Here is a 23,268-nt window from a genome sequence, read left to right as displayed (position 1 = left end):
CGGGCGGGCGGGCGGGCGGCCCAGCGCAGCCAGCGCAGCAGCGCAGCCGGGGGACGCGAGCCGGCGGCCGCCACGAGCACCGGGCCCGGCGGCGCGGAGCCCCGCCCGCCCAGCGCCCGCCCGCCGCGGCCTCCAGCCCGGCCCCGCCCGGCGGGCGCGCGGGGATGCGGAGCGGCGGGCGCCGGAGGCCGCGGCCCGGCTAGGCCCGCGCTCGGCCCGGAGGCGCCCGGTGAGTGCCCCGCCCGCGCCCCGGCCCGACTTCCTCCCGCGGGCGCTTTGTTGGCGGCGGCGGCCCGGGCGCGGCGGGGGCGGGGAGCGGAGCAGGAAGTGGCCGAGCGCGGCCTGGGCGGGGAGGGCGCGGGCCGGGCCGGGCCGGGCCGGGGCGGCGGGCGGCGGGGTGCGGGGTGCGCCCGGCCTCCCTCCTGACCTTGGAGGCGGCGGCCGCGGGGCGCGGGGCGCGGGGCGCTCGCGGGGTGCGGCGGCCGCGGCGAGTTTGCGGGGGGCCCCGCGGCGGAGCCCTCCGCGGCCGCGAGACGGAAAGTTGTACGTGATGGCGAGGTGCCCGGCGGCCTTTGTGGGCCGCGCCCGCTGCGGGCCTGCAGCCTGCGCCTGAGCGGTGGGCCCGGGGGCGCCGCCCACCCGGCCGGGGGTTCCTGCGCGCTGTCGGGGGGCGGGGGCCCGGGTGTGCCCCGAGCCCGGTGCAAGGGGAGGGCGGGGGCGCCTGGCGGGCCTGGGTCCCCTGCCCTGCGCGAGCTGAGCCCGCGGCCCCACGGCGGCCTTTGGAGGCAGAGGAAGGGGCCCTGTGAGCGCAGGCAGCGCCTCCTGAGCCATCCCCTAAATAATAACGACGCTAGCAGCCCTCGGGGTGGAGGCCCTGGGGTCCGGAAGCCGTGGGAAACGGGGACCCCGTCCCTGCGGCCGTGCGCCCCGAGTGCGCCCCGAGGCTGCCGCGCTGGCCTGCTGCGTGCGTTTCTCTGCAGATGCACACCAGCCTGTGTGTGTGCACAGATATATTTTTACACGCGGGGCTCGACAGCTGTCTGACTCTGTCAGCCGCGGCCCCACGTAGGCCAGGGTGGGGGCGGGGGACATCCAGAGGTCTCCGAGGCCAGCCCTCTGCCTCCAGGCCACGCCCACTTGTGTCCCCAGAGGGGCCCCGGCCTGCCCCGGGGCTCGGGGCTCGGAGCCCTGTCCTTGGAGGTCTTGCTCCCCGAGCTCGGCTGCCGGTGGCCTGCGGGGCCCGTTGGGCACTTTCTCCCTGGGCAAAGTGTGTTCCCTGGCCTGGCGGTACACACAGCCAGCGGGGGCTTCTCGCTCTTCTAAATTTAGCCTAAGACCGTAGGTTCAGAGCAGCCTCCCCTGGGTCCCCACCCTGCCCCAGGAGGCCGGTAAGGTGCGTGGCCAGAGGGTGCCTAGGCAGCTGTAGGAAGAGCCGAGCTGGGCTCGCTGCGGAGGTCCCCTGGCGTCCTGGGCCCGAGGTCCCCGAGTCGAGAGGCTCCCGGGCTGCCCTCGGCAGTGCTCGCGTGGAGGGCTCGCAGAGGACTGCGCCCAGGAAGAGTGCTCTCTCCCAGGACGCACAGAGTGGGTGAAGGTGTGAACTGGGTTTTGAGGGATGCCTAGGAGTTCATCCAGCAGGGAGCGACGGGGAGGGCCCCTCAGGTTCAATGGCCAGAGTGTCTGCTCCAGGGAAGGCTGCTGGTGGGCCAGGGCGGGTGCCAGGGCCTCTGCATTTGTCTAGAGCACCCCCCCATTTGTTGCCTCCTGAATGCTGTAATTATGGGTCTGTGACCAGCCTGGACTGGGTGCTTCTCAGATGGGACCATGTGAACCTCTCTTTGTCCCCGGGGCCGAGCCTGGCGAAACCAGAGATGCCTGGTCCGTGCTGGCCGGATGAATGAACCAGATTCAGACCGGCAGGGGTGCTGTGGTTTAGGAGGGGCTTGGGGTTTCTTGGGGGGAGGTATTTTATGTCACCCTGGAGGGCTCCAGGCTCTCATTTGCGCCAGCCGCCTGGTCTCCTGGCCCTACTTTGTTCTGTTTGAATTTCTCCTCTTTCCTAGTCTGGGGCGAGAAGGAGGAACCCCGGCCTGTGGGCAGGGAGCTCAGGGGCACTCACCAGGGCCCTGGAGAGGCCAAGCAGCATAGACCAGAGCAGTCAGAGGGGCTGCCTGGAGGAGGTGGCAGGTTAGGGAGGCTGGGATATACCCAGAGGGCCTCTGGGGTGGGGAATGGTCTGTGGCCAGGCGGGGGGAAGTGGGAATGTAGGAGGGCCAGCAGACCCTGGGGACCTGGGGGTCAGAGAGGGGTGGCAGGGGGATTGCAGCCTCGGCCCCAGGGAGCAGGGCTGGTAACCTGGACTCTGTCGGGGGCCGTGGTGGGAGCCATGGGGAGTGGCTGTGGCTCAGGGCTGTGAGGGGGTGGGAGGACCCCGCAGGGGATCCTGGGTGCGCAGGGCCTCCTGGCCTCACCGTGGGGCTGGAGGGGTGGACACAACCTCACACGCTGCCCCTTGATTTTTCCAGAGGCTGGGTACGCCGGCTGGCCTCGGGGAGACCCTGCTGAGAGGGGCCAGCGAGGGGCGCTGGGGTGGCCCCGGCCCGCTGGAGCAGGGCGCCATGAACGACGTGGCCATCGTGAAGGAGGGTTGGCTGCACAAGAGAGGTCAGTGCCCGCGGGGCTTGGGGCTGGGGCAGGGGTCCCGGGGCCGGCTCCCCTCGGGTGGCCGGGCTGGCGTAGTGGCCACCTGGCCGGGTCCCTAGGGCGGGAGAGCCACCGCCACCTCCCTGCCCGCTTTCCTGGAAGGCAGGGAGGCCACTGGGGCGCGTCCAAGGCCTGGCTCGCTGGCGGCCCAGGGCACTGCCCGAGGGCTCCTGAGGCCAGGGCTGAGGTGCTGCGCCTGGCCTGCTGCCCGCCTCGGGCCTGGGCTGGGGGGGCTCCGCACCACCCCGGGGCCCGGCACGGGGCGTGCATGTGCTGGAGCAGCGAGCCGCCTGGCCCGCGCCCGCCCGGCCTGCCCTGTCCGCACCCACGGGGCCCCGGGCCCGCGGCCCTCTGTTGCTCCGGGATGGGTAGCGGCGGACGGACTGGCCTCCCGTCCAGGTGCCCCTGGCGAGTGACTGTCTCCTGGCCCAGAGCGGGAATTAGCTGCCCCCACCCCACTTCCTCTTCCTCCGGACCTGTTCCTGCCCAGGCTCTGGTGACCCCAGCTGGCTAGTCAGCCACTCCTCGTGCGCGTCCTGCAGCAGATGGCAGGGGGGTGCCCCGTCCCACTGCAGCGTCCCACGGGCTGTGGGGAGGGGGATCCTCAGACATGGGGAGCAGCCAGGGGGCGTGGCAAAAGCAGGTGTCTGGGTTTTGGAGGGTGCACAGGGGCTCCCCAGCGGAGCAGGCCGGGGAGCCGGAGGAGCGGCGGGGGGAGGCGCGGAGGGGCAGGGAGGAGGGGCTGGGGCTGCCGAGCGCTCGAGGCGCAGGGTCAGGGATGTGGTCAGCTGTGTTTCTAGAGCTTGTGTGGCCGCTGCAGGGAGGCCGCTGCACGGGGACTGCAGACAGGCCAGGACGCTCAGGGCCCTGCGGTCCGGGGGAGCCCTTCCGCCTAGCTTCCCCTAAGAACCCGGCCCCCCCGCTTCCGTCCTCCTCGGCCCCCCAGGACCCCTGGCCAGCCCTCCCCCTCACCCGCCCCGGGCCTGGCAGCAGCACGCGTCCACAGTCCCCTTCGTGGGACCGGTGCCTCTTCATCCTTGACAAGCGTTTGCTGACCGACTATTAGATGAAGGGCTGACCCAGGAGGTCCTGGGCCTCGGGGCTGTCCAGGGCCCCTGACCCAGGCACGGGGACGTCCCCTGCCAGCCGGGCTGGGGCAGGGGTGCCTTTTCGGTTGCTACTCAGGGCGTGTGCCTCCTGAAGGGGCTGTGGGGTGTCGGGCCAGGGGGCATCCGGAGAGCTGAGTTTGAATCTGATTTGGTCGCTTTGTGACCTCTCCCCACCCAGGGCAAATCTGTTGAGCTCGCGGGGCCTTGGTCTCCCCCAGTAAATGATAGGAATGGTGGCAGGGCACGGCCTGCTGACATTTGTCACGTGGCTTGTGGGGGGCCTCCAGTCAGGGTGCAGCCAGCCTCAGAGGCCTCTAGGCCCCAGCCTCAGGCCAGGAGAGGGGGTCCCAGCTCCCCGTGGGGAGGCAGGTGTCCATCCGTGGGGAGTGACTTTGGGGCTGTTCCCGGGTGACCTGATGCCGCATGCCGAGGCCGGAGCGCTCGTGGTGGGTAGCGGGGAGGCCGGCCTGGGTGGGGACGCCGGGGCTTGAGCCCTGCACTGACCCGTTCCGGGGGCCAGGCAAGCCCTCTGGGCCTCAGTGTCCCCGTGTGTCCAGTGGGCAGCGGGTCCCCGGGAGAGTGAGCCCAAGCTGCTGAAGGCTTGGGTGGCTGGGCGGCAGGCTGGGCCGACGGGGACCCCAGGGGCGGGTGGGCTTCCTGAGCAGAGGCGGCTGTTCTGACGCACGTTAGCTGAGTGATAAGCAGATACCTGAGCCCAGGCCTGGCTGCTGGAGGCTGGTGGGCTTGGTGTTTTGCTCAAAAAATGTGCATTTTCAAAGCTCCCTTATGTGCATTCTCCTGATTTCTAAAGGTTAACAATTAAAAACCCACGCGTGCTCCAGGGTGTAGGTCTAGCCAGCGGCCTGCGGCGTCCAGTTTTGTCTTCCGACCACCCTGCGCGAAGGTCGCGGCCTGCGTGTCTGCAGCTGCTCTGGGGCTCCCCTGTCCCCCGGGCCCAGTCTCAGAGCCCAGGACGGCGTGGGCACCGTCCGCCCAGCCGCCTTGTGGTTCTCCTGGGGGTCAGGCCAGCAGGACCTGGGGGACCAGGAGAGGGGAGGAAGGCAGTGAGGAGCTGGGCGGATGGAGGGGGGGCTCTGGGCCTGGGCGGGGAGCCCCGGGCACCCCCGCGCGGACCCTGGCTGGCCATCGGCCAGGAGGGACCCGCGGGGAGCGTGCTCGGCTGGCCTGCGGCCCCCGGTCTGGGAGCTGGGCTTGAGGGTGGCGGGGTGGGGGGGGTGGGGGAGAGCTGCGCTGGGGGCGCAGGCGCCGCTGCTCCCGGGACCTGTGTGGCCGGGGGTCAGCAGGCCTGGCCCTGGCCTGTCCCCGCCCTGCGGTGCCCCGAGCCCTTTCCAGGCACGGGAAAGCCCTTTCCTAGCACGTGGGGCCTGGGCTCCCCGGGCCGTGTTTCTCCCACCGCCCCTCCCTCAGCTGTGGCTGGTCCTGTTTCCTGCCGGGGCCCTGGCATTACCTGTGTGCCCCACGTGGCTCTGAGGTGGGGGACAGTGGTGACGCCGTCCGTTACCCCGTCCCTGGTCCTGCGGGCCCCGTGTGGGTGCGGCGGACTGTGGAGGGTGCAGCCTGGCTCCCCTCGGAGGGGGTGGCAGCTTTGCCGAGCCCTCGCCAGCAGATGGGCCTGTTGAACACACTAGAACACATCCTGCCCTGGGGTCAGCTGTTGTTTGTTGGAGGGGGTGGGGCTGGCCGCCCCCCGGGGTGAGGGGCTCGGCAGGACACCGAAGCAAGCGGGGATCCACTCCCCTGGCCCCGTGGCCTGGGCTGGAGGGCAGGGCTGCCCCTCCTCGGCTTCTCTGGCGAGGTGGCTGTGGCTTCGGTCCCGGCAGCCCCCGGTCCGTGAGGCAGCTGGTGCCGTGCGGGGTGGGGTGGGGGGCCCGGGGCTGCCCCCAGGGCAGCTCGGTGCAGGGGGGCCAGGCCTGGGGGCGGGAGCCGGGCTCCAGGGCCTGCTGGCCCTGGCGTGTGGCCGTGGCCGTGGCCACCACCACTGGGGGCTGTTTCCTGTTTTGTGAACATGTTGGCTTCTCCGTGCAGAACAAACAACAGAAGAGGAAGCTGGGGTGACTCGCTCGGGGGGTGAGGGGTCACCGCCTGCCGGCCCTGGGTGCCTGGGCCCGTGCTGTGGTGTGCTGTCTGACCAGGGCTGCCCTGCGGGGGCCGGGCTCCATGCAGGGGGTGGGCCGGGGGGGTCACAAGCAGGGGCGGGGCAGGGGCCTGGGTGCTGGTGGGCCGTGCTCCCTGCAGCGGGCCCTGGGCAGCACCGCGCACTTGATGCAGGAGGGGCGCGAGGCCCGGGCTGGGGGCGGGGGGGATGCGGGGGGGCGGCCCCGAGCGCCGCGCCCAGACCCCCACCTGCCGCCAGCTCTCGGGGGAGGCGAGCCGGGGCTGCAGCAGCCGGGTTCCTAGAAGTGCTGAGGAGCGCTGTGGGGTGGGCCCTGGCTCGGCCGCCCCTGGCGTCCCTCCTGCCCAGGCACACCCGGCCGGGCTCGGGGCCAGCGCCCCCCCCCGAGGCCCCCCCCGTAACCGGAGCCCGTGGCGGTGGCTCTGCGCCCGCTCCCCACAGCGGCCCGGTGCCCGCCGCTCCTGTCGCTCGGCACGGACGGCCCCGGCCCGGGGCTCCTGTGCTCGGCTGGCGCAGGTCCCTGGGGTCCCAGGCCGCGGTGGGAGGGCGGCGAGCCCCGGGCCAGCTCCGGGAGCTGCGCATCCCCTGTGGCCGGGCCCGCGCTTGCTCCCGCCGTCAGGTGTCGTCCCCAGCCTTCAGGAGTTGGCCTGTGTTTCGGGGCGTTAGACTTGATGCCCTGTAGGGGAGGGGTTCCTCCATGCTGCTTCTGCCAACCCCGGGGGCTTGAGGTGGCGTCTCCGGACTCTGGATGTGGTTCCCAGATCCCCAGGGGGGCCCCATGACCGCAGTCCCCGTCCCCAGGCCTGTGGCCCAAGAGGCCGGCATACACGGGGGAAGCTGGTGGACCCACAGCCTGGCGGCTGCCCACTCCCCTCCCAGCCCCCAGGATGCTCGTTGAGGCGGAGGAGTGGCTGCGGCTGCCCCCGAACCCCCCACCCAACCCAGCCTCGCCGAGCCCCTCTGCGGTGGGGCCAGGTGCACGTCCGTTGGAGCGGGCAGGTGAGGGTGAGGCGGGTGACCCGGTGGCTGGCTCGATGGGGGACACTGGGAGGGGGCGGGGGTGCGCAGGGAGATGAGCAGGGGCCAGCAGCTGGCCGCAGGGCAGTGGGGCTGTGGCCTCTCCGAGGGGCGCCGAAAGAGCCGTGATGTGGGTGAGGGTCTCCGGGCTGCCGGGGCAGGACACCAGCAGTGAGCCCGAGGTGTGGGTGGGGGCCCCCGGACCAGGGCGCAGGCTCAGGGACCACGCCTCGTGGGCATGTCCCAGGGGCTGGGACTCAGGGCGGCCCCTCCTCTGGCCGATGGTAGGTGGTGCCCACGGAGGAGGTGGGTGCGCGGGGAACACGGCGGCTGGAGGGGCGTCTCGGCTGGGGTGATGGGCGGGTGGCCGCGCCCGGGAGTGGGCCTGGACGACGCGGAGTTTGGTGGGGGGCACCGTCCTGGGCAGGAGGGAGCGCCCGGCGGCCCCCAATGCCTTCCCGTGTTCCTGAGGCTGCCTGTGTCTGCCGGGCCGTGACTCGGGGGCCTGCCTGCGTGGGGGCAGAGCCGAAGCCCCGTGAGCAGCTCAGCCTGGCCCGCAGGACCGGGTCTCTGCTCAGCATCGGTGACCGTGAGAGTCCTCAGTTTCCCCAGGGAGCCAGGGGGCACAAGAAGCCCCCCCCGCCAGGCGGGCCTTCCGGGAGGGCAGCGTATGCCCTCCTCCAGCGGCCGCTCGTGCCCTGCCGGGGGCCGGCCCCACAAACGCTGCCCTCGGGACGGCTCAGGGTCACGGGGCGGGTTGGCGTGATTCGCCCCGCCAGGCCCGGGGCCGCGTGAGTGGGGGTGTGTGGGCTGCTGCACCGGCAGAGGCCTGGCAGGCCGGGCCCCCCGGGATGACCCGTGCCCGCCCCTTGCTGGCGGGCGGCGATGGATGGGCTGCCGTCAGCGGGGCCGTTTGCTCACTGTGCTGGAGAAGGTAAATGGGCGCCCGGCAGCTGTCGGCCCGCGATGGATGTGTTGGCGGCAGGGGACCGCACGGTCGCCGCTGTCAGCTGGCGCCCGCTCCCCGGGCCTGCTGGGGCTCGCTTTGCTGTGGAGAAACAGCTCGGCGCCGCCTGGCACCCCGCCAGCCGCCGCCTGCCACCGCCACCGCTGCTGCGGCAAAGTGTTTATCTAGCACTTTCCCCAAAAACTGGGGACTGGGAGGGAACGTTCGCGGGGCTCGGGGCGTGGCGGCTGAGTGGGCCGGGGCCTGGGGGTGACGGGCCGGGTCACAGCGTGGAGGACTCTCGGGCGTCAGGCCTGGGCTGAGCATGCGGCGCGACCCCCGACTGCCCCCCGCGTGGGTGCCGGCCCTCGGTGTAGTGCGGCTCGGGACCCGTGCCCGGGTGGCCCGGAGGGCGCAGGCCCGCAGCCCCTGCCCGTGCCGTCCCCAAGTCCTGTCAGTATGACTTGGGCTGCGGGGGGCCGGGGCTGCCTACGAGGAAGCCCCTCCCTCTGCGGTCCCCAGCCTCTCCCTGGGGACGAGCTGGCTCCGAGATGAGCAGTGTCCGAAGGGCCCCTGTAGTGGAGGACGCGCGGGGCACGTGCCGGGGGCTGTGGGGCCCTGAGGGGGATAGGACGTGGGGAGCCCTGGTCTGCGTGCACCCCACTCCGTGCCGCCAGGGCAGCTGGAGCCCTTATTGCGGGTGGACGGGCGTGGGGTGAAGCTGGGGCGCGGAGTCCCCTCTGCCGGCCGGGCAGGACGCGGCCTCCGAGGGCGGGTGTGGGGCTGCAGGGCCGAGGGCCGAGTCCGGGCGGGGAGCCAGACGCCGCCCGCCCTGCCTGCCCACCGGGGGCGAGGGGCAGACCGTCCGGGCAGGGGCGCCTCGCTCGTGGCGGGGGTGCAGGGTGAGCCGTGCCGAGCGCCCCTGAGGCTGGTCCCGGGGCTGTGCTGAGACCCCGTGTGGGGTGGACGCGGTGGACGGAGAGCCCTCGGGGGTCGTGGCCTGGCTGCGGGCAGGCGTCTCCCCGAGGCAGTGGCGGGGGCCCCGTCGGGAGCAGCGCCCTGACGGCACTCGGGCGTCCGTGGTCGTCAGCTGCCGCAGTGAAGGCTGGAGTGTGTGTCCCCGCCCCGACCCCACGGCCCCAGCCCCCGAGGACAGCGGTGGGCAGGCACAGGGCGGCTGCGTCCCCCACTCCCTCCGTCCTTGTCAGCCCAGCGCTGGGGGGAGGGCTCCGGGGCCCCGACGTGTGGCTGAATGCATTCCCACGCAGCCCCAGCCCGGGGCGCATCTGGCACCGCCTCGGCCCCCCGCCCGGCAGAAGGGGCTCTGCGAGTCTCGGAGCCTTGGCTCCAGCCTCCCGGGGTCCCTGCTCCCCAGCTGTGTGGGGCACGGCGGGGGGACAGCTGGGGGCCGACCGTGGCCGCCCTTGGTGCCCTGGGTCTGGGGCTGGTGGAGGGCTCAGCCTCGTCCCTGCCAGCGTTGCTCCCGGCCCCCCCTCCCCCAGTTCTGGGTTCCAGAACCTTCCTGGCCCTGGAGCGGGGTGGGGTGAAGGCTCCTGGAGTGCCGCAGGTGCACAGCCAAGTGGCCGGGTGAGTCCTGGGTACTGCAGCACCGGCACCCCCGTTCCAGGGATCCTGGACCCCGTGGGGAAACTGAGGCCCCGGCCGGCGTGTGGGTGCGGCTGAGCAGGCGCACACGTGCCGGCTGCGCGCACGGGGCGCGGTGCTGGGCGCGGTGGGGGCCGGCGGCAGTTGGTGAATCAAGATGGATTTCCGGGGCGGCGCGGGCGAGGCGCTCATCGCTCTCCCGCTCAGTTAGCGTCCCGGGGAGCGGCAGCTGGCGGGGTGGGAGCCACTCCATCAGGGGCCGACAGCTCCAGACTGGCGCGCAGGCGGGTGGGAGCGCGCGCCCGGGCCCGCGCGGGTGGTGGGCTGCACACGGCCCGGGGCCGCCTCGCTCGGGCCCACCCGCTGCACCGGCGGGGAAGGGGTGTGGGGGCGCCGGGCGGGTCCCGGGCCCCGAGGTCCCCCCAGCCTTCCCAGCCGACCGTCTTCGCGGGCTTGGGGGCTCGGCGGATCGGAGTGGAGGGCCCGCTGAGTGCGGTTGGGGTACCGGGCGGGTCGCTGCCCTCACTCGGGTCCCTCTGTGCCAGCCGCGTAGGGCTGGGGTGACCCCCCGGCCCCCACCAGGTGTCGTGGAGCCAGGGCTGGGTCTCAGAGCCGCTGGGTTGGTGGAGGCGCTGGGCAGTGAGGCGGGGAGCCCCCCCACCCCCGGTGCCTGGCCCTGAGCAGGCCTGTGCCGGCGCCCCTGCCGCGGGGCCCTGCGGGAGGGAGGGCCCGGCCCAGAGCGTGGGGACCCGGCCTCCCCCCACCTGCTGCCCAGTGGCTCCTGCGATAAAGCAGTTGTCTAATTAGTAAGTTCTTCGTCGCTGTGCAAACTCCTTGCTCGGCAAAATGGAAATGAAACATTTTTTTTTCGGGGTGTCAGTATGAAAAATGACAGTCGCTCGAACATCGCAGAGGACATCTGCTCTGGTTCTTAAGTGCGAACGCCTGTTTATGGCTGATGTGGCGAAACTTGGGGAACGCTTCCCCGTGTACCTGGGTAGCCCATCCGTGGGCGTGCGGGTCAGGGGTGGCAGGTCGCAGCCCGGGGAGTGCGCGGACACCTGGGCCTGGCTTTGCCGTGATGCCCGCGATGTGCACGGTGGGGGGAGGGGGCGGGGAGGCAAGTGTCCCAGTGCCCGGCCCGGGGGCGGGGGGCTGCTGCAGACGGCGCCCTGAGTCCCACTCGCTGTCCCCTCGATGCCACATGCCAGGCTCCATCCTGCAGGCCGGGGGCCGCTGTCCCTGCAGTAACTGGCGGCCGCCGCCTGGCCGGACCCAGGTGGGTGGGGGGAGCCCTTAGCCCTGCCACGCTGGCACCCCCGTCCGCCCTGCTGGGAGCGAGGGCAGCGTCCTCGGGTTAGCGTGTCCTGGGTGCGTGTGCTAGGAGCGGGGTTTCCGTGGGCGGATGGGGCAGGGTCCGGCGGCCGCGTCCCCTCACCGCGCCGTGTCCTCAGGGGAGTACATCAAAACCTGGCGGCCCCGGTACTTCCTCCTCAAGAACGACGGCACGTTCATCGGCTACAAGGAGCGGCCCCAGGATGTGGAGCAGCGAGAGTCCCCCCTCAACAACTTCTCCGTGGCACGTAAGTGCGTGCAGCCTCCCTGGGCCGCGGCTGGGCACCGCTGGGCGCGGGGGCCACCCTGGCTGGACAGGAGGGCAGGGCGGCGGGGCTGGCTTTGAGTCCCCGTGGGAACTAGCGTGCGGCTGGTTCTGGCTGCCGGGAGCTCCGAGGCGGGCCACCCCGGACCTGTCCCGGGGCCCGCTTGCTCTGGCGTCCGAGGGCCTGGCCGAGGGGCACAGCAAGCGGGCTGGACGCCACCTGGAGCTCACGGCGGTCTGGGTGTGGAGGCAGGACGAGAGTGCGAGAGGGGCACTCGGCTTCCGGGAGCCTCTGTCCCCCCAGGAGGAGCCCCCAGAGGCCTGGGCCCTGTGGTGGTTTGTGGGGGGCAGTGCCACGCAGGGGGCCTGGGGCAGCCTGCAAAGCTGGAAAGCCTGGTGCTTTCTCTAAACTCCGTGTTCCGGTGGCCTTACTCTGTACCTGCAAGGGGTGGGGACAGCTGGTGCGACCCCACCTGTGGGGCTCGGGTGACCTGGGCATGGAGCTGGGCCGCCCGGGGCTGACCCGGGACACGGCCCCGGGCGGTGGGGGGGGAGGATGAGTGATGGGCTCCTGAACTGACAGACCTCCTGGGTCCGTCTTGGGATGCCGTCCAGGGTACGAGGTGCCCGCTGTGGGGGTCCGGCCTCTACCCTAGTCTCCTTTATACATCTCCACGCTCTGGGTCCCTCTGCCTTCCCTGCCATTCAGCCTGGGAGCCTGGGGTCCTGTAGCTCCCCCACGTCTGGCCCAGGTTCTGCTCCAGAGTCTCGGGGAGGTGGCAGGGGTGATGGGGAGGGACTCACGGCTTCCGTGTGGGCGGCAGGGACATAGAGCTGGGCGGTCCTGGACCTTGGCTGTCCTGCCCACCCTCTCGGTGTAGCCAGCGCTGTGCTGTAGGGGCAAGGGGCATGGCCAGCGTAGCCCCCCACCGAGGGCTTCTGTCCGGGGGGGAGCATAGCCCCTGCCCTGTAAGTCTCCTGCCTGGGGGTCTCCCAGGGGACTTTTACCATGACCCGGGTCCACTGAGTCCTGACCCCATCCGCGTCTTCAGGTTTCCTCGGAGCAGCCATAGAGTAGGGGCTCCAGGGTGACGGGAGACCAAGGAGGTAGGCACCCCTGTCCCTGCAGCCTGGTGGCTGGCTGGGCTCCGCCCAGTGCCTCCTTGGCTGGGGTGGGTGCCACCTTGCTGGCAGGGCTGTGGGGGCCCTGGGGAATGTTCCCTGAGGGCAGAGAGCCTACAGAGGCTCTCGGGAGGCAGGCGCCATGCAGAGGGGCTGGGGCTGGGGCCCTGAAGCCGGGGAGGTGGCTGGGTGGGGGCCTCTGTGGCTACGGGCTTCTCCTTAGGGATGGATTCCAGGGGTGGGGGCACAGGAAGCCAGGGTGGGACAGACACCAGGCGCCTAGGTCCTAGGAAAAGCTGGTGGTCTCTGATGAGCCAGTGGGAGGTAGGTGTGCGGGACGGAGAACACAGGCCACAAGGCTTTCTGTCCCCCATCCCCATGTTGACATAGGCCAGGCCCAGCCCCGGTAGACCACTCCTTACCTCTGCCGAGCCCGGCCAGGCCCCCCTGAGGTTGCTAGGGCCCTCACACACACTGGGCCAGCGTCGCCCTAGAATTTCTCAGCGGTACCCCAGACTGGCTCACACCCCTCTTGGGGCCTCGTGCATCCCCACAGCCCCTGTGCTGCTGGTGTGCATGCATTACTGGTGTGTGTGTGTGCTCTAGCTGTGTGCCTGCTCCAGGTGTGTGCCTGCTCCAGGTGTGTGTGCTCCAGCTGTGTGCGTGTTCCAGCTGTGTGCGTGCTCCAGCTGTGTGCCTGCTCCAGGTGTGTGCCTGCTCCAGGTGTGTGCGTGTTCCAGCTGTGTGCGTGCTCCAGCTGTGTGGCTGCACCAGGTGTGTGCGTGCTCCAGCTGTGTGCCTGCTCCAGGTGTGTGCGTGCTCCAGCTGTGTGCCTGCTCCAGCTGTGTGGCTGCACCAGGTGTGTGTGTGCTCCAGCTGTGTGCCTGCTCCAGGTGTGTGCGTGCTCCAGCTGTGTACCTGTTCCAGGCATGTGCATTCTCCTGGTGTGTTTTGCTCTTGCTGTGTGTCTGGTCCAGCTGTGTGCCCGCTTCAGGTGTGTGCACTCCTGGTGTGTGCGTGCTCCAGCCATGAGCGTGCCCCTGGTGTGTGTGTGTTCCAACTGTGTGTGAGCTTCCAGTGTGTGGGAACTCCTAGTGTGCGTGTGTTCCAGGTGTGCCCGCGTTTCAGCTGTGTATGAGCTCCTAGTGTGCATACAATCCAGCTGTGTGTCTGCTCCAGGCACGTGCATGTTCCAGCTGTGTGAGCTCCCGGTGTGCACGCATCCCAGCTGTGTGCCTGCTCCAAGTGTGTGCCTGTTCCGGCCATGAGCATGCTTCTGAGCTCCTTAGTGTGCGTGTGTTTCAGCTGTGTATGAGCTCCCGGTGTGCACACATTCCAGGTGTGTGCGTGCTCTGGATATGTGTCTCCGTGTTCCTGCCATGCGCCTGGAATCCCCAGCCTCGGGTGGTGGTGGGGGAATGCCATCGTGTGGGGTGGGTACAGCCCGAGCAGCCTCCAGGGAGGGTCATGTCCTCCAGCTGCCTGCCCAGGACAGGCGGCGTCTCTGAAGGGTGAGTCCCCACCGGCCTTTGCCCTGGGACTGGCCCTGCTGGGGGGGGCGTGGGCTGGGTAAATGGCAGGGGGTTCCTGCTCGGGGGCCAGCTGCTTTCCCTCCTCTGCCCCGCCCCTGGGGCATCCCTCCTCCTCCTCCCTCCGGCCAGTTGAGCTGCCTGGCATGCAGCACGGGCTCAGAGACCGAAGGACCAGGGGAGAGGATGACATGGGGCCGAGGTGACCCGGCCTCAGCCAGCCCTGCAGGGGCACCTCACTGCCTGCCAGCACAGTGTCAGGACTGGAATAGGGGTCCCACCCCTGGTTTTACAAGCAGGGGAGCCAAGGCGTGGAATGGGAATGGGATAGGGCTTTGCATGACCTGGTGGTGGGGTCCCGGGGCCGGGGGCAGGTGGGCCCTGTGTGCGGGGGTGCAGACTCACCTGCCAGCCCTGCCCCCAGAATGTCAGCTGATGAAGACTGAGCGGCCCAGGCCCAACACCTTCATCATCCGTTGCCTGCAGTGGACCACGGTCATCGAGCGCACCTTCCACGTGGAGACACCCGAGGAGCGGTATGAGATGGATGCACGGGGCGGCTGGGTGCCGGGGCCTCTGCTCCCTGGTGGGGAGGGCACACGCCCTGTGGGGAGCCAGGCCTCGCTGTCCCCCGTGTCCAGGCCGGGGTCACGGGGCCTCACGTGCCGGCCCTGCAGGGAGGAGTGGACGACTGCCATCCAGACAGTGGCCGACGGGCTCAAGAGGCAGGAGGAAGAGATGATGGACTTCCGGTCGGGCTCGCCCAGTGACAACTCGGGGGCTGAGGAGATGGAGGTGTCCCTGGCCAAGCCCAAGCACCGTGTGGTGAGGCGCTCCCCCAGCTCGGAGGGGCCTGGCCGCCCCATTGTGGCCACCGGGAGCCCTGTGGGAGGAGTAGGGCTGGGATGCGGGATTGCGGGGGGGTCTGGGCCGCCCTGACCCCAGGTGCCTGCCCGCCGCCCCACAGACCATGAATGAGTTCGAGTACCTGAAGCTGCTGGGGAAGGGCACGTTTGGGAAGGTGATCCTGGTCAAGGAGAAGGCCACGGGCCGCTACTACGCCATGAAGATCCTGAAGAAGGAGGTCATTGTGGCCAAGGTGGGGCACGGGGCCGGGGCCTGGCCGGGGTGTGGGGGCGGGCAGGGGCAGGCGGGGGCTCACCGGGCTCTGTCTTCCAGGACGAGGTTGCCCACACGCTCACGGAGAACCGTGTTCTCCAGAACTCTCGGCATCCCTTCCTGACGGTGAGTCCTGGAGGCGCCGGGCTGCCTGCGGGGGTGAGGCTCTGGGCCGGGGGCTCCCTGCCACCAGCCTGTCCGCGGAAGCCCCGCGTGCCTGGCCGAGGGTGGGCACACCTGCGAGGATGCCGGGAGGCGGGGGTGGTTTGTGCCCCCGTGCACGGAATGGGGTCTTCCTCCCCCCGCGCTGCCCGAGGCCCTGGGAGGACCCCAAGCCCCCGTGCCTGCCCTGCACGCCCCCTTCCGGCTACTCCCCCCTTGAGGCTGGAGCCAGGAGGGTCTCATCCTGGGGGGCCCTCGGCCCAGGAGGAGCGTCCGGAAAGCCGTTAGCCTTAGCGCCGTCCCGGGCTCGGCCAGCTCCTGGGAGGTGTGGATGGGCCCGCGCTCACCTGCAGGGTCTGGCCGGGCGCTGCCCCCACCCGGGCTCTCCCTGGGACTCCCCCCCACCCCCAGGCCGTGTCACCTACTCAGGGTGTCCTCAGCCCAGGGGACCGCCTGATCCAAAGCAGGAGCAAAGTAGGGAAGGGGCTGTACTTCTCTAAAGTTTCTGTTCCTTAAAACGTTTTCTTAGGAGAAGTGACCGACATTTTTAAAGAAGGTCTCATTTTTTAGCCCAGACTCATTCTTTATGCTGGCTTTGCCTCAGATTTGTGTCACCTTGCTCCTGCTGCTCGTGTCCAGGCTCTGTGTCCTTCCCTCCCCCTCAGCGCACCCCCATGACCACAGCACCCTGCCGCGCTCGACAGGGCCTCCGGGGTCCGTGCACGCTGCCCCCCCCCCCCCCGGCCCTGGCGGTGGCACCCCCTCTGCAGGTTCTCCAAGGGGACAGGGCTCACGGGGCACAGCTTATCCCCGCTGCCCGAGTCTGTGGCCGGTAGAGACCAGCCTGTCCTGTGTTTTCCGTGGATGGGGCTCCTCCCCGGCGGCTGGGCTAGACCCGGGGTCAGTCACTTGTGGGGACGACTCGGTCCGTGTACGGCCAGGCCGCTGGTGGTGCGGGGCGGGAGGGCGGCCGGGAAGCTCTGCCCAGGCGTGTCCTCCCCTTGCCGACCGTACCCCGTCCCGCGCTGGGCCCCGAGCCCGGGGAAAGCCTCCACGCGGTCACCAGGATCGCCAGCTTCCGGGACCCTACCTGCCTGAGATTCAAGACCGGCCCGTGGGCGTCGGGCGTCCTGCGGGGCCCGGGGGCCGCGTACCAGCTCTGCTTCCCTCGCAGGCCCTGAAGTACTCCTTCCAGACCCACGACCGCCTCTGCTTCGTCATGGAGTACGCCAACGGGGGCGAGGTAGGGTGGCCGCGGCGTGCGTGGGGCTGGCCCTGAGCCCTGGGGTCCCGCCCGGGAGGCAGGGTCTCGGCCCGCAGCCCCCACACCGTCACGCCCTCGTCCCGCAGCTCTTCTTCCACCTGTCCCGGGAGCGGGTGTTCCCCGAGGACCGGGCGCGCTTCTACGGCGCCGAGATCGTGTCGGCCCTGGACTACCTGCACTCAGAGAAGAACGTGGTCTACCGCGACCTCAAGGTGGGCGGGCGGGAGCGGCCTGGGGGGTGCGCTGCAGGGGGTGGGGCTGGCACTGACCCGCCCCCCCACAGCTGGAGAACCTCATGCTGGACAAGGACGGGCACATCAAGATCACGGACTTCGGGCTGTGCAAGGAAGGCATCAAGGACGGAGCCACCATGAAGACCTTCTGCGGGACGCCCGAGTACCTGGCCCCCGAGGTGCGCACCTGCCGCGTCCCCAGGGGGCCTGGGCCCCCGCGTCCCCCGGGCGGCCTGTGACCCGCGCCCCTGCGTCCCCAGGTGCTGGAGGACAACGACTACGGCCGGGCGGTGGACTGGTGGGGGCTGGGCGTGGTCATGTACGAGATGCTGTGCGGCCGCCTGCCCTTCTACAACCAGGACCACGAGAAGCTCTTCGAGCTCATCCTCATGGAGGAGCTGCGCTTCCCGCGCACGCTCAGCCCTGAGGCCAAGTCCCTGCTCTCAGGGCTGCTCAAAAAGGACCCCAAGCAGAGGTGAGCCCGCGGCCCTGAGCCAGCAGGGGGCTGGTGGGCCACCCCACCCCTGTGCCCGTGCCCCCCAGGGACAGCGGGCCAGCCTCCGGGCCACGCTGGTGGCTGATGTGTGACGTCCTCGGCCAGGGCCGATGGGGACCTCGCAGCCTCTCACACCTGCTCAGGAAGACCCTGCCCTGCCGGCAGCACCTGCCTCCCCGACGTCCTCCTCGTGCAGGAGCCTGGCCCATGGCCTGGTGTTGTCCACTGCCCCCAGGGAGGCAGTGCCATCCCCCGCCCCAGGACCATCACCCTCAAACCGGCTCCCCTCTCCCGTGCCCCCCAGCCCCAGGCTGTGCCCCCTGCACCGTCCTCCCTGCTGCCCCGAGACCCCAGCAGGAGGAGGGCCCGGTGAGGGGCCCGAGCCCTGAGCCACGCATGGCAGCCCCTGACGTGTCCCTCCGCAGGCTCGGAGGGGGCTCAGAGGACGCCAAGGAGATCATGCAGCACCGCTTCTTCGCTAGCATCGTGTGGCAGGACGTGTATGAGAAGAAGGTGTGTGGGTGGCCTGGCGCATCTCCCCCCTTCCCACCCCTTCTCCAGGCTTACAGGGTCTGCACTGCGGGATTTCCTCCCAAGCCCCGCACAGGGTCCTCCCGCAGGGTCCTCCCTCGGTCCAACCCCCAGAGGGAGTGTGGGGGCGTGGACTCCCCGAACCCGGCGCCCTGTCAGCTTTGGGCCTCAGGCTTCCCCGTCCCTGAGGCTGCCCGTGAAGCCTGGCAGTGGAGCGGGGGCCCTAACCCTGCCCTCCCACTCTCTCCACTTGTCCATAGTCCGTCCTGCCGCCCTGAGCACGTGGGATCGGGGCACAGCACCCGCTTGCCTAGCGCATGCAGGAGGCCTCCCAGGAGCGAGGCAGCTGCCGCTTGCCCCCATTCCTCTGTCCTTTGCCCTCTGAGGGACTTGAGGGGCGCAGTGGCCCAGCAGGTCAGGAAGCCTGGACCAGGGCGTGCTGCACACCTGTCACCAAATAGACTCCCACCTGGTTTCCATTCTCCCCTCCCCTGCAGGCCGCACACACCGGGTGGGCCTCCGCCCTGTCTGCGAGACGGGGCGCCCCCACCCTGCTCAGCTCCCAGCCACTACCCTGCCCTGAGGTCTGCCACCACCGGGCTCTGCCCTCCGACAGCCCAGCTGCTGCCCAACCTTGACCCCTGCTAGCTCACGAGGGGCAGCCCTGGAGTACTGCAGGGCAGTGCTTGCTTGGGGGGCCCTCCCACGGGCACGTCCCCTACAGTTCCCCCCGCAACCTCCGCGGCCTAACTCAGCCAGCTGCGCTGTTGTCCTGGAGCCACCAATGAGGCCAGCCAGGCCGTGTGCTCAGGACTGTCCCTTCCCTGTTGTGCCAGGCGAGGCCCCAGAGGGCTCATGCAGAGGAAGGCCTGGCCTCCTCTCCTGGTGGGAGGTTGGGCAGGGAGGGCCCTGGGAGCCCTGTGTGGATCTGGGGCATGTCACGTGCACCTCATACCCCAGCACTGGCTGCTTCTTGGGTCCCCCTGAGGCACTGCATGGGAATACTACTCACTGGCCCTGGTGGGGGGTCCGGGGGCCGTGGGGATGGGCCTGGCCCTTTATCATGAATGATCAGAGTGGAAGCCCCTGGCAGCTGGGCCAGTGGCTCTCTGGTCAGGAAGGGGTGTGCACGGCACCCAAGGATGGGGCTGGGAGCCCATCCTGGCCTGTGGAGTCCCTCTTCATCTCCTTCCTACCTCGTCAGAGAACCAGAAAGTCATGAAAGCTAGAAAAGAGAACGGACTTGTGGCCTTCTGCGCGGGGGCCTGGGCCTGCAGAGCCAGCCAGCTGCGGGGCCAGCTGCGGGGTGGCCGGGAGCCGGCCCGGTGGGCCCTAGTGGCGGGGCCACGTGTGCAGGGCCCGGGCCGCCCCCTCTGTGCGTCTCCGTGCCAGAGCCCCGTTCCCGGGGGTTCCTGGAGGGGGAGAGCTCAGGCCCCAGGGGCAGGGCAGAGTTCAGCCCCTAACCTGCCGCCCCTAACTGCCCCCCACAGCTCAGTCCGCCCTTCAAGCCTCAGGTCACGTCGGAGACAGACACCAGGTATTTTGATGAGGAGTTCACGGCCCAGATGATCACCATCACGCCGCCCGACCAAGGTGAGGAGGGCAGCCCGCCCAGCTCCCTGGCGGGAGGGCCTGCGAGGCCGGCCTTCGGGCACGGCAGCCGTGCTCCGGGGTCTGAGCGCGCCTCCCGCCCACCGGCTGCAGGTGACAACATGGAGGGGGAGGACAGCGAGCGGAGGCCCCACTTCCCGCAGTTCTCCTACTCGGCCAGCGGCACGGCGTGACGAAGGCCGGCTGGCCGCGCCGCGCTGCCCACCGCGCCGCCCACCGCGCCGGCCCCGGGTCGGGGAGGAAGCCTGGCAGGACCGTTAGGATTTCGTGTTTAGTTCTGGATGCACTGGGAGGAGCCGCGCCCTGCTCCGGGGATGGGAAGACCGGCGGCCCCGAGGAAGGGGTCCTGCGCGCTTCTCTAATTTATTTCATCCGGGTCTCCAGACACGGCCTTGGCCTTCAGAACGATTAGCCTCACATAGGAAAAGGCTGAGGACCTCGCGCAGCCACGCGCCTGCGGCCCCCGTCCCTCCCGCCGGCTGTCCTGGCCCAGCCTGGCCGTGGCACGCTGGCCTGGTCCCCTCCCGGGGCAGGCCAGGCCGGGCTCGCCCGAGAGGCAGAGGAACGACGTTGCAATCCGTTGCTGTGTATTATGCTATTCACGTGCATCTTGGGGTTTTGTTAATCTTAGTGACAAGAAAGCCCCTCCCTCCCCCCCTTTTGTCCCTTTGGGGCCATCCCACTTCGGTGGTGTCCCAGGTATCACGTGTCCTCCGGAGCAGCTTCACTGGCCCGCCGTGCGCCCAGTGCCCTTCGGAGGGGCCTTCGGAGCACCCTCCGCGCCTCGCGGCCCGACGTTGTGCTGCACGGGGGCGCTTTTTACATTCAACTTTACTATTTTTACTATTATGAAACTTTCCCTCCGAATTCTTCAATAAACACTGCTTTTCAACTTTGTGGCTGGTTTTGGTGGGTGGCGGGTAAAGAGTGAGGCGGCCGGTGCATCGGGGGGGCGCCCCCAGATCAGCCTACCCTCTGAGGGAAGACGGCCCTCCGTGGCAGGGCTCACGCAGCGGGGACATGCCCCGGCAGTCCACACGCCCAGCCGTGTCACCCCCGTACAGTCCAGGAGGCCTGGGGGAGGCTACGCAGCAAGTCTGGGACTGCCAGGTAGAGGGGTGCAGGTGGCCCAGATGCGGCCCAGGAACCCAGTGGGACACGCTGCAGGCGCCACCTGGTGGATGCCCGGCGGTCGCTTGCTCAGAGCAGAGCCAACTGTCCACCAAGTGCCTGCGAGCCTTGGCTTCCTCGCCCGGGGACGCACCCCTGCAGGTGTGGCCGGGACGCCCGGACGTTTATAGGTCCTGGTGCATAGGCCTGGAGGTGGGGGTGAGGGCCCCTCCGTCTCTGGACTCCAAGGTGATCCCAGGTGGGGTGGCTGCCCCTCCTGCTGGAGGGAGCGCCGCATGGGGGGCACATCTGGCGTAGCCCCCAGTCACAGGAGTACACAGCTTTTTTAGAACCACAAACACACAAACGTTACATAGTATAGGGAGCTTTAGAGGTAAGAGAAACGGGCATCCCATCTGAACCCCGCGCACCGTCGCTGCGATGTGAAGTGGTGCGGCCGCTGGGAGCAAACTACGGCGGCTCCTCAAGACATTAGACACAATTAAGGTCGTTGCACTTTAGGTACACTTCACACCGTGAAGAGGAAAGGCAAAAGTCCATTATCGGAAATAATAGGAAATCCAGTGAGATGCTTCCATTGGCCTCAAGCTTGGAGCAAACAGTGACTGCAAGTGGCGGGTGTGGGGGGATGAGGGAGGTGCCTGGAGCCGCTGCCAGGCGGCTCACCTCTTCCCACAGGGGATGCGGGGTGCCGTTGGTCCCAGGACAGGTGTCAAGGTCGAGGGCATGGCCATGGCACCCCATGGGGGGTGCTGAGGAACGAATGAACGCCCTGAACTTGCGGGGGGGAGCAGTAGAGGGTGCAAGGAGATGGGCACCTCAGGGAACTCCTGGGAGCCCAGCTTGTCCCAGCAGGCAAGGCCTGTGCAGGCGGCAAGTGGGTGGGGGCCTCTGGTGGGGGCAGTGAGGCCGCACCACCTCTCCTGGCCCACCCCCCACCTGCCTTGCCGGCCCAGGGCAGCCTCAGGAGGGACGTGGGTAGGGGTGGGAAGCAGTGCTCGGCCCCGGGGCTGCCCCTCACCCACTGCCGCAGGCGTGAGAGCTAGCTGGGGGCTGCGGGCGATGTGGGGTGCGCTGCCGCGGGCATGCCCTGCAGAGCTGGGGGCGTCGGGCTGGGCCTGCTCTCCGGGAGCGGCCAGCCCGGGGATGCGTGCGCACAGATGGAGTTGACCAGCCCTCAGGTCGTTGACCAAGGTGCTGGGTCTGCTGCTCGCACTGCAGGCGGCTGAGGTGGGACGGAGCCTAAGAACCCTCTTGCTGCTCTTCTGGGTCCCATTTGTTCTCACTCCTTTCATCTTTCCTGCCTGACTTTGGATTAAAGGACTTTTTCCAAACATCTGTCTTATCTCCTTTATTGGCTTGCTTACCAGTTTTCCCACGGACGTTCCGTGTCCATGGAAGGATCCAGCCCCTCCGGCTGAGCAGCTCCGAGGGCCCCCAAGCCCCGTGGCTTTGGGATGGCCAGCGCACACCCCGTATTTCTCCATCTGCCTCCCAAGTGCCGTTGGGGCCCCATGCACAGCAACAGGGCAGGGCACACTCCCATTTCCAAGCTCTGTGTCCACAGATGTCAAAACTAAACTCCTATTACTTCTGCTTTCAAGAGTCAACTGTTTGTTTCTTTAATATAGGTACATGTGTCACTATGCAGAATGACACCACATGCCTCTTTAGAAGCAATTTTTAAAAAATTAAAAAAATTTAGAAGCAATTTTTAAAAATTTTCTTATTTGCTATTCTAGAGAGCGAGACTATGCATATGTGTGAGCAGGGGGCAGGGCAGAGAGTGACTCTCCAGCAGACCCCCTGCTGAATGTGGACCCTTATATGGGAATCAATCCCAGGACCCTGAGGTCACGATCTGAGCCAAACCAAGAATCAGCCACATAACCCACTGTGCCCCTGACCTGACTTTAACCATTTCTAAGTGTGCAGCTCAGTGGCTCTACATGCAGCAAGTTGCTGTTGTACGGCTCTCACCACCACCACCCACCTTCCCAAACTGTCCCAGTGAAGCCCTGACCACCCCCCACCTCCCACCGCAGCCCCTGGTGCACCCCCATCCTACTGTGTCCATGAATCGGACTCTACGAGGGACAGCATGAGGGATCACAGGATTGGTCCTCCCATGCCCGGGTCATGTCATGGGCCCCACATGCTCACAGTCCATCCAGGCCACAGCAGGGGTCAGGGCCTCCTTCCCCGAGGCTGGATACCCCCCTGCGGCCCAGACAGGCCGGTCTGCTGACCCCCTGGCCTGTCGATGGACACACAGGCTGTTCCCCTCTTCTGGCCACGGGGACTCACACCGCAGTGAGCACGGGAGTGTACACATCTTTCGTGTTCCTTCTCAGTTCTTTTGGGTAAACACACAGTGGAGGGCTGGCTGCATCATACAAGATTGCTATTTTTAACTTTTTGAGGAACCACCACACTGTTTTCCACAGTGGTCAGACCATCTTACGCTCCCAACAGTGCACAAGGCTTCCAGTTTCTCGGCATCCTCGCCAACCCTTGTTTTCTTACTAATGGCCATCCTGATGGGTGGGAGGTGGTGTCTCCTTGCGCTTTTGATTTGCATTTCCCAAATGACCAGCGTGATGTGCTTTATTTGGGCCATGGCCTGTAGTTGATGCCTGGAGAGAGGTCTCAGGGCTTCTGCAGGAAGCCAGACGAGAGGAGGTGGTCCCATGATGAGGACTGATGGACAGCTGTTCCCCTTGCCCCGATGGCACATCAGCCTCTTCTGTGTGTGGCCCTTCCCATCTGAACTTTGGTGGTTTTGATGCTTCACCCACAGTAGCAAGTCACAGCCTGGGCCCTGCTCCAGCCTGCCACCCTGTGTCCTCTAAGAATCATACCCCACTATCCCTGGACATATCTGCCCTGCAGGGGACCCCATGTGTGGGGACCAGGATGGAGGGACCAGGAGAGGGAGACCCACAGGCTGCTTGTGTGA

At 68.6% G+C, this 23,268-nt stretch overlaps 1 protein-coding gene and 1 long non-coding RNA gene across 4 annotated transcripts; one reads left to right on the top strand and one right to left on the bottom strand.

The window, feature by feature from the left end:
• Nucleotides 1-131: 131 nt before the first annotated feature.
• Nucleotides 132-20,070, top strand: AKT1 (AKT serine/threonine kinase 1). 3 transcript variants are annotated; one of them, XM_072840147.1, is made up of 15 exons: nt 215-229; nt 2,061-2,184; nt 2,523-2,661; nt 10,966-11,094; nt 14,187-14,298; nt 14,440-14,587; nt 14,730-14,861; nt 14,942-15,007; nt 16,218-16,286; nt 16,394-16,519; nt 16,591-16,719; nt 16,801-17,015; nt 17,462-17,549; nt 19,058-19,160; nt 19,272-20,070. In XM_072840147.1, the coding sequence occupies exons 3-15, from the start codon at nt 2,616-2,618 to the stop codon at nt 19,349-19,351; spliced, it is 1,443 nt and encodes a 480-aa protein (XP_072696248.1). In that variant the 5' UTR covers nt 215-229; nt 2,061-2,184; nt 2,523-2,615; the 3' UTR covers nt 19,352-20,070. The 3 variants fall into 3 exon arrangements, with proteins under 3 accessions (XP_072696249.1, XP_072696248.1, XP_072696247.1); XM_072840146.1 differs by lacking the exon at nt 215-229 and adding an exon at nt 1,102-1,591; XM_072840148.1 differs by lacking the exon at nt 2,061-2,184 and having other exon boundaries at nt 132-229.
• Nucleotides 10,350-17,344, bottom strand: LOC140640561 (uncharacterized). Its single transcript, XR_012037315.1, has 2 exons — nt 14,168-17,344; nt 10,350-11,348 (listed from the first exon to the last, which is right to left on the bottom strand). It is a non-coding gene; the product is annotated as an uncharacterized lncRNA (long non-coding RNA).
• Nucleotides 20,071-23,268: the final 3,198 nt, after the last annotated feature.

The sequence above is a fragment of the Canis lupus genome, chromosome 9 (assembly GCF_048164855.1).
Source record: "Canis lupus baileyi chromosome 9, mCanLup2.hap1, whole genome shotgun sequence".
Classification (NCBI taxonomy): Eukaryota; Metazoa; Chordata; class Mammalia; order Carnivora; family Canidae; genus Canis; species Canis lupus.
The sequence above is the reverse complement of the archived record's forward strand: the minus strand, read 5'-3'. Positions and strand labels throughout refer to the sequence as shown.

What these genes read in the sequence shown, in the direction of transcription:
- AKT1 (XM_072840148.1), top strand. Translation starts at nt 2,616, where the DNA reads ATGAACGACGTGGCCATCGTGAAGGAGGGTTGGCTGCACAAGAGAG. An exon ending in TGGTCTACCGCGACCTCAAG is followed by an intron (nt 16,520 to 16,590) that starts GTGGGCGGGCGG and finishes GCCCCCCCACAG; the next exon opens with CTGGAGAACCTCATGCTGGA. An exon ending in CATCACGCCGCCCGACCAAG is followed by an intron (nt 19,161 to 19,271) that starts GTGAGGAGGGCA and finishes CACCGGCTGCAG; the next exon opens with GTGACAACATGGAGGGGGAG.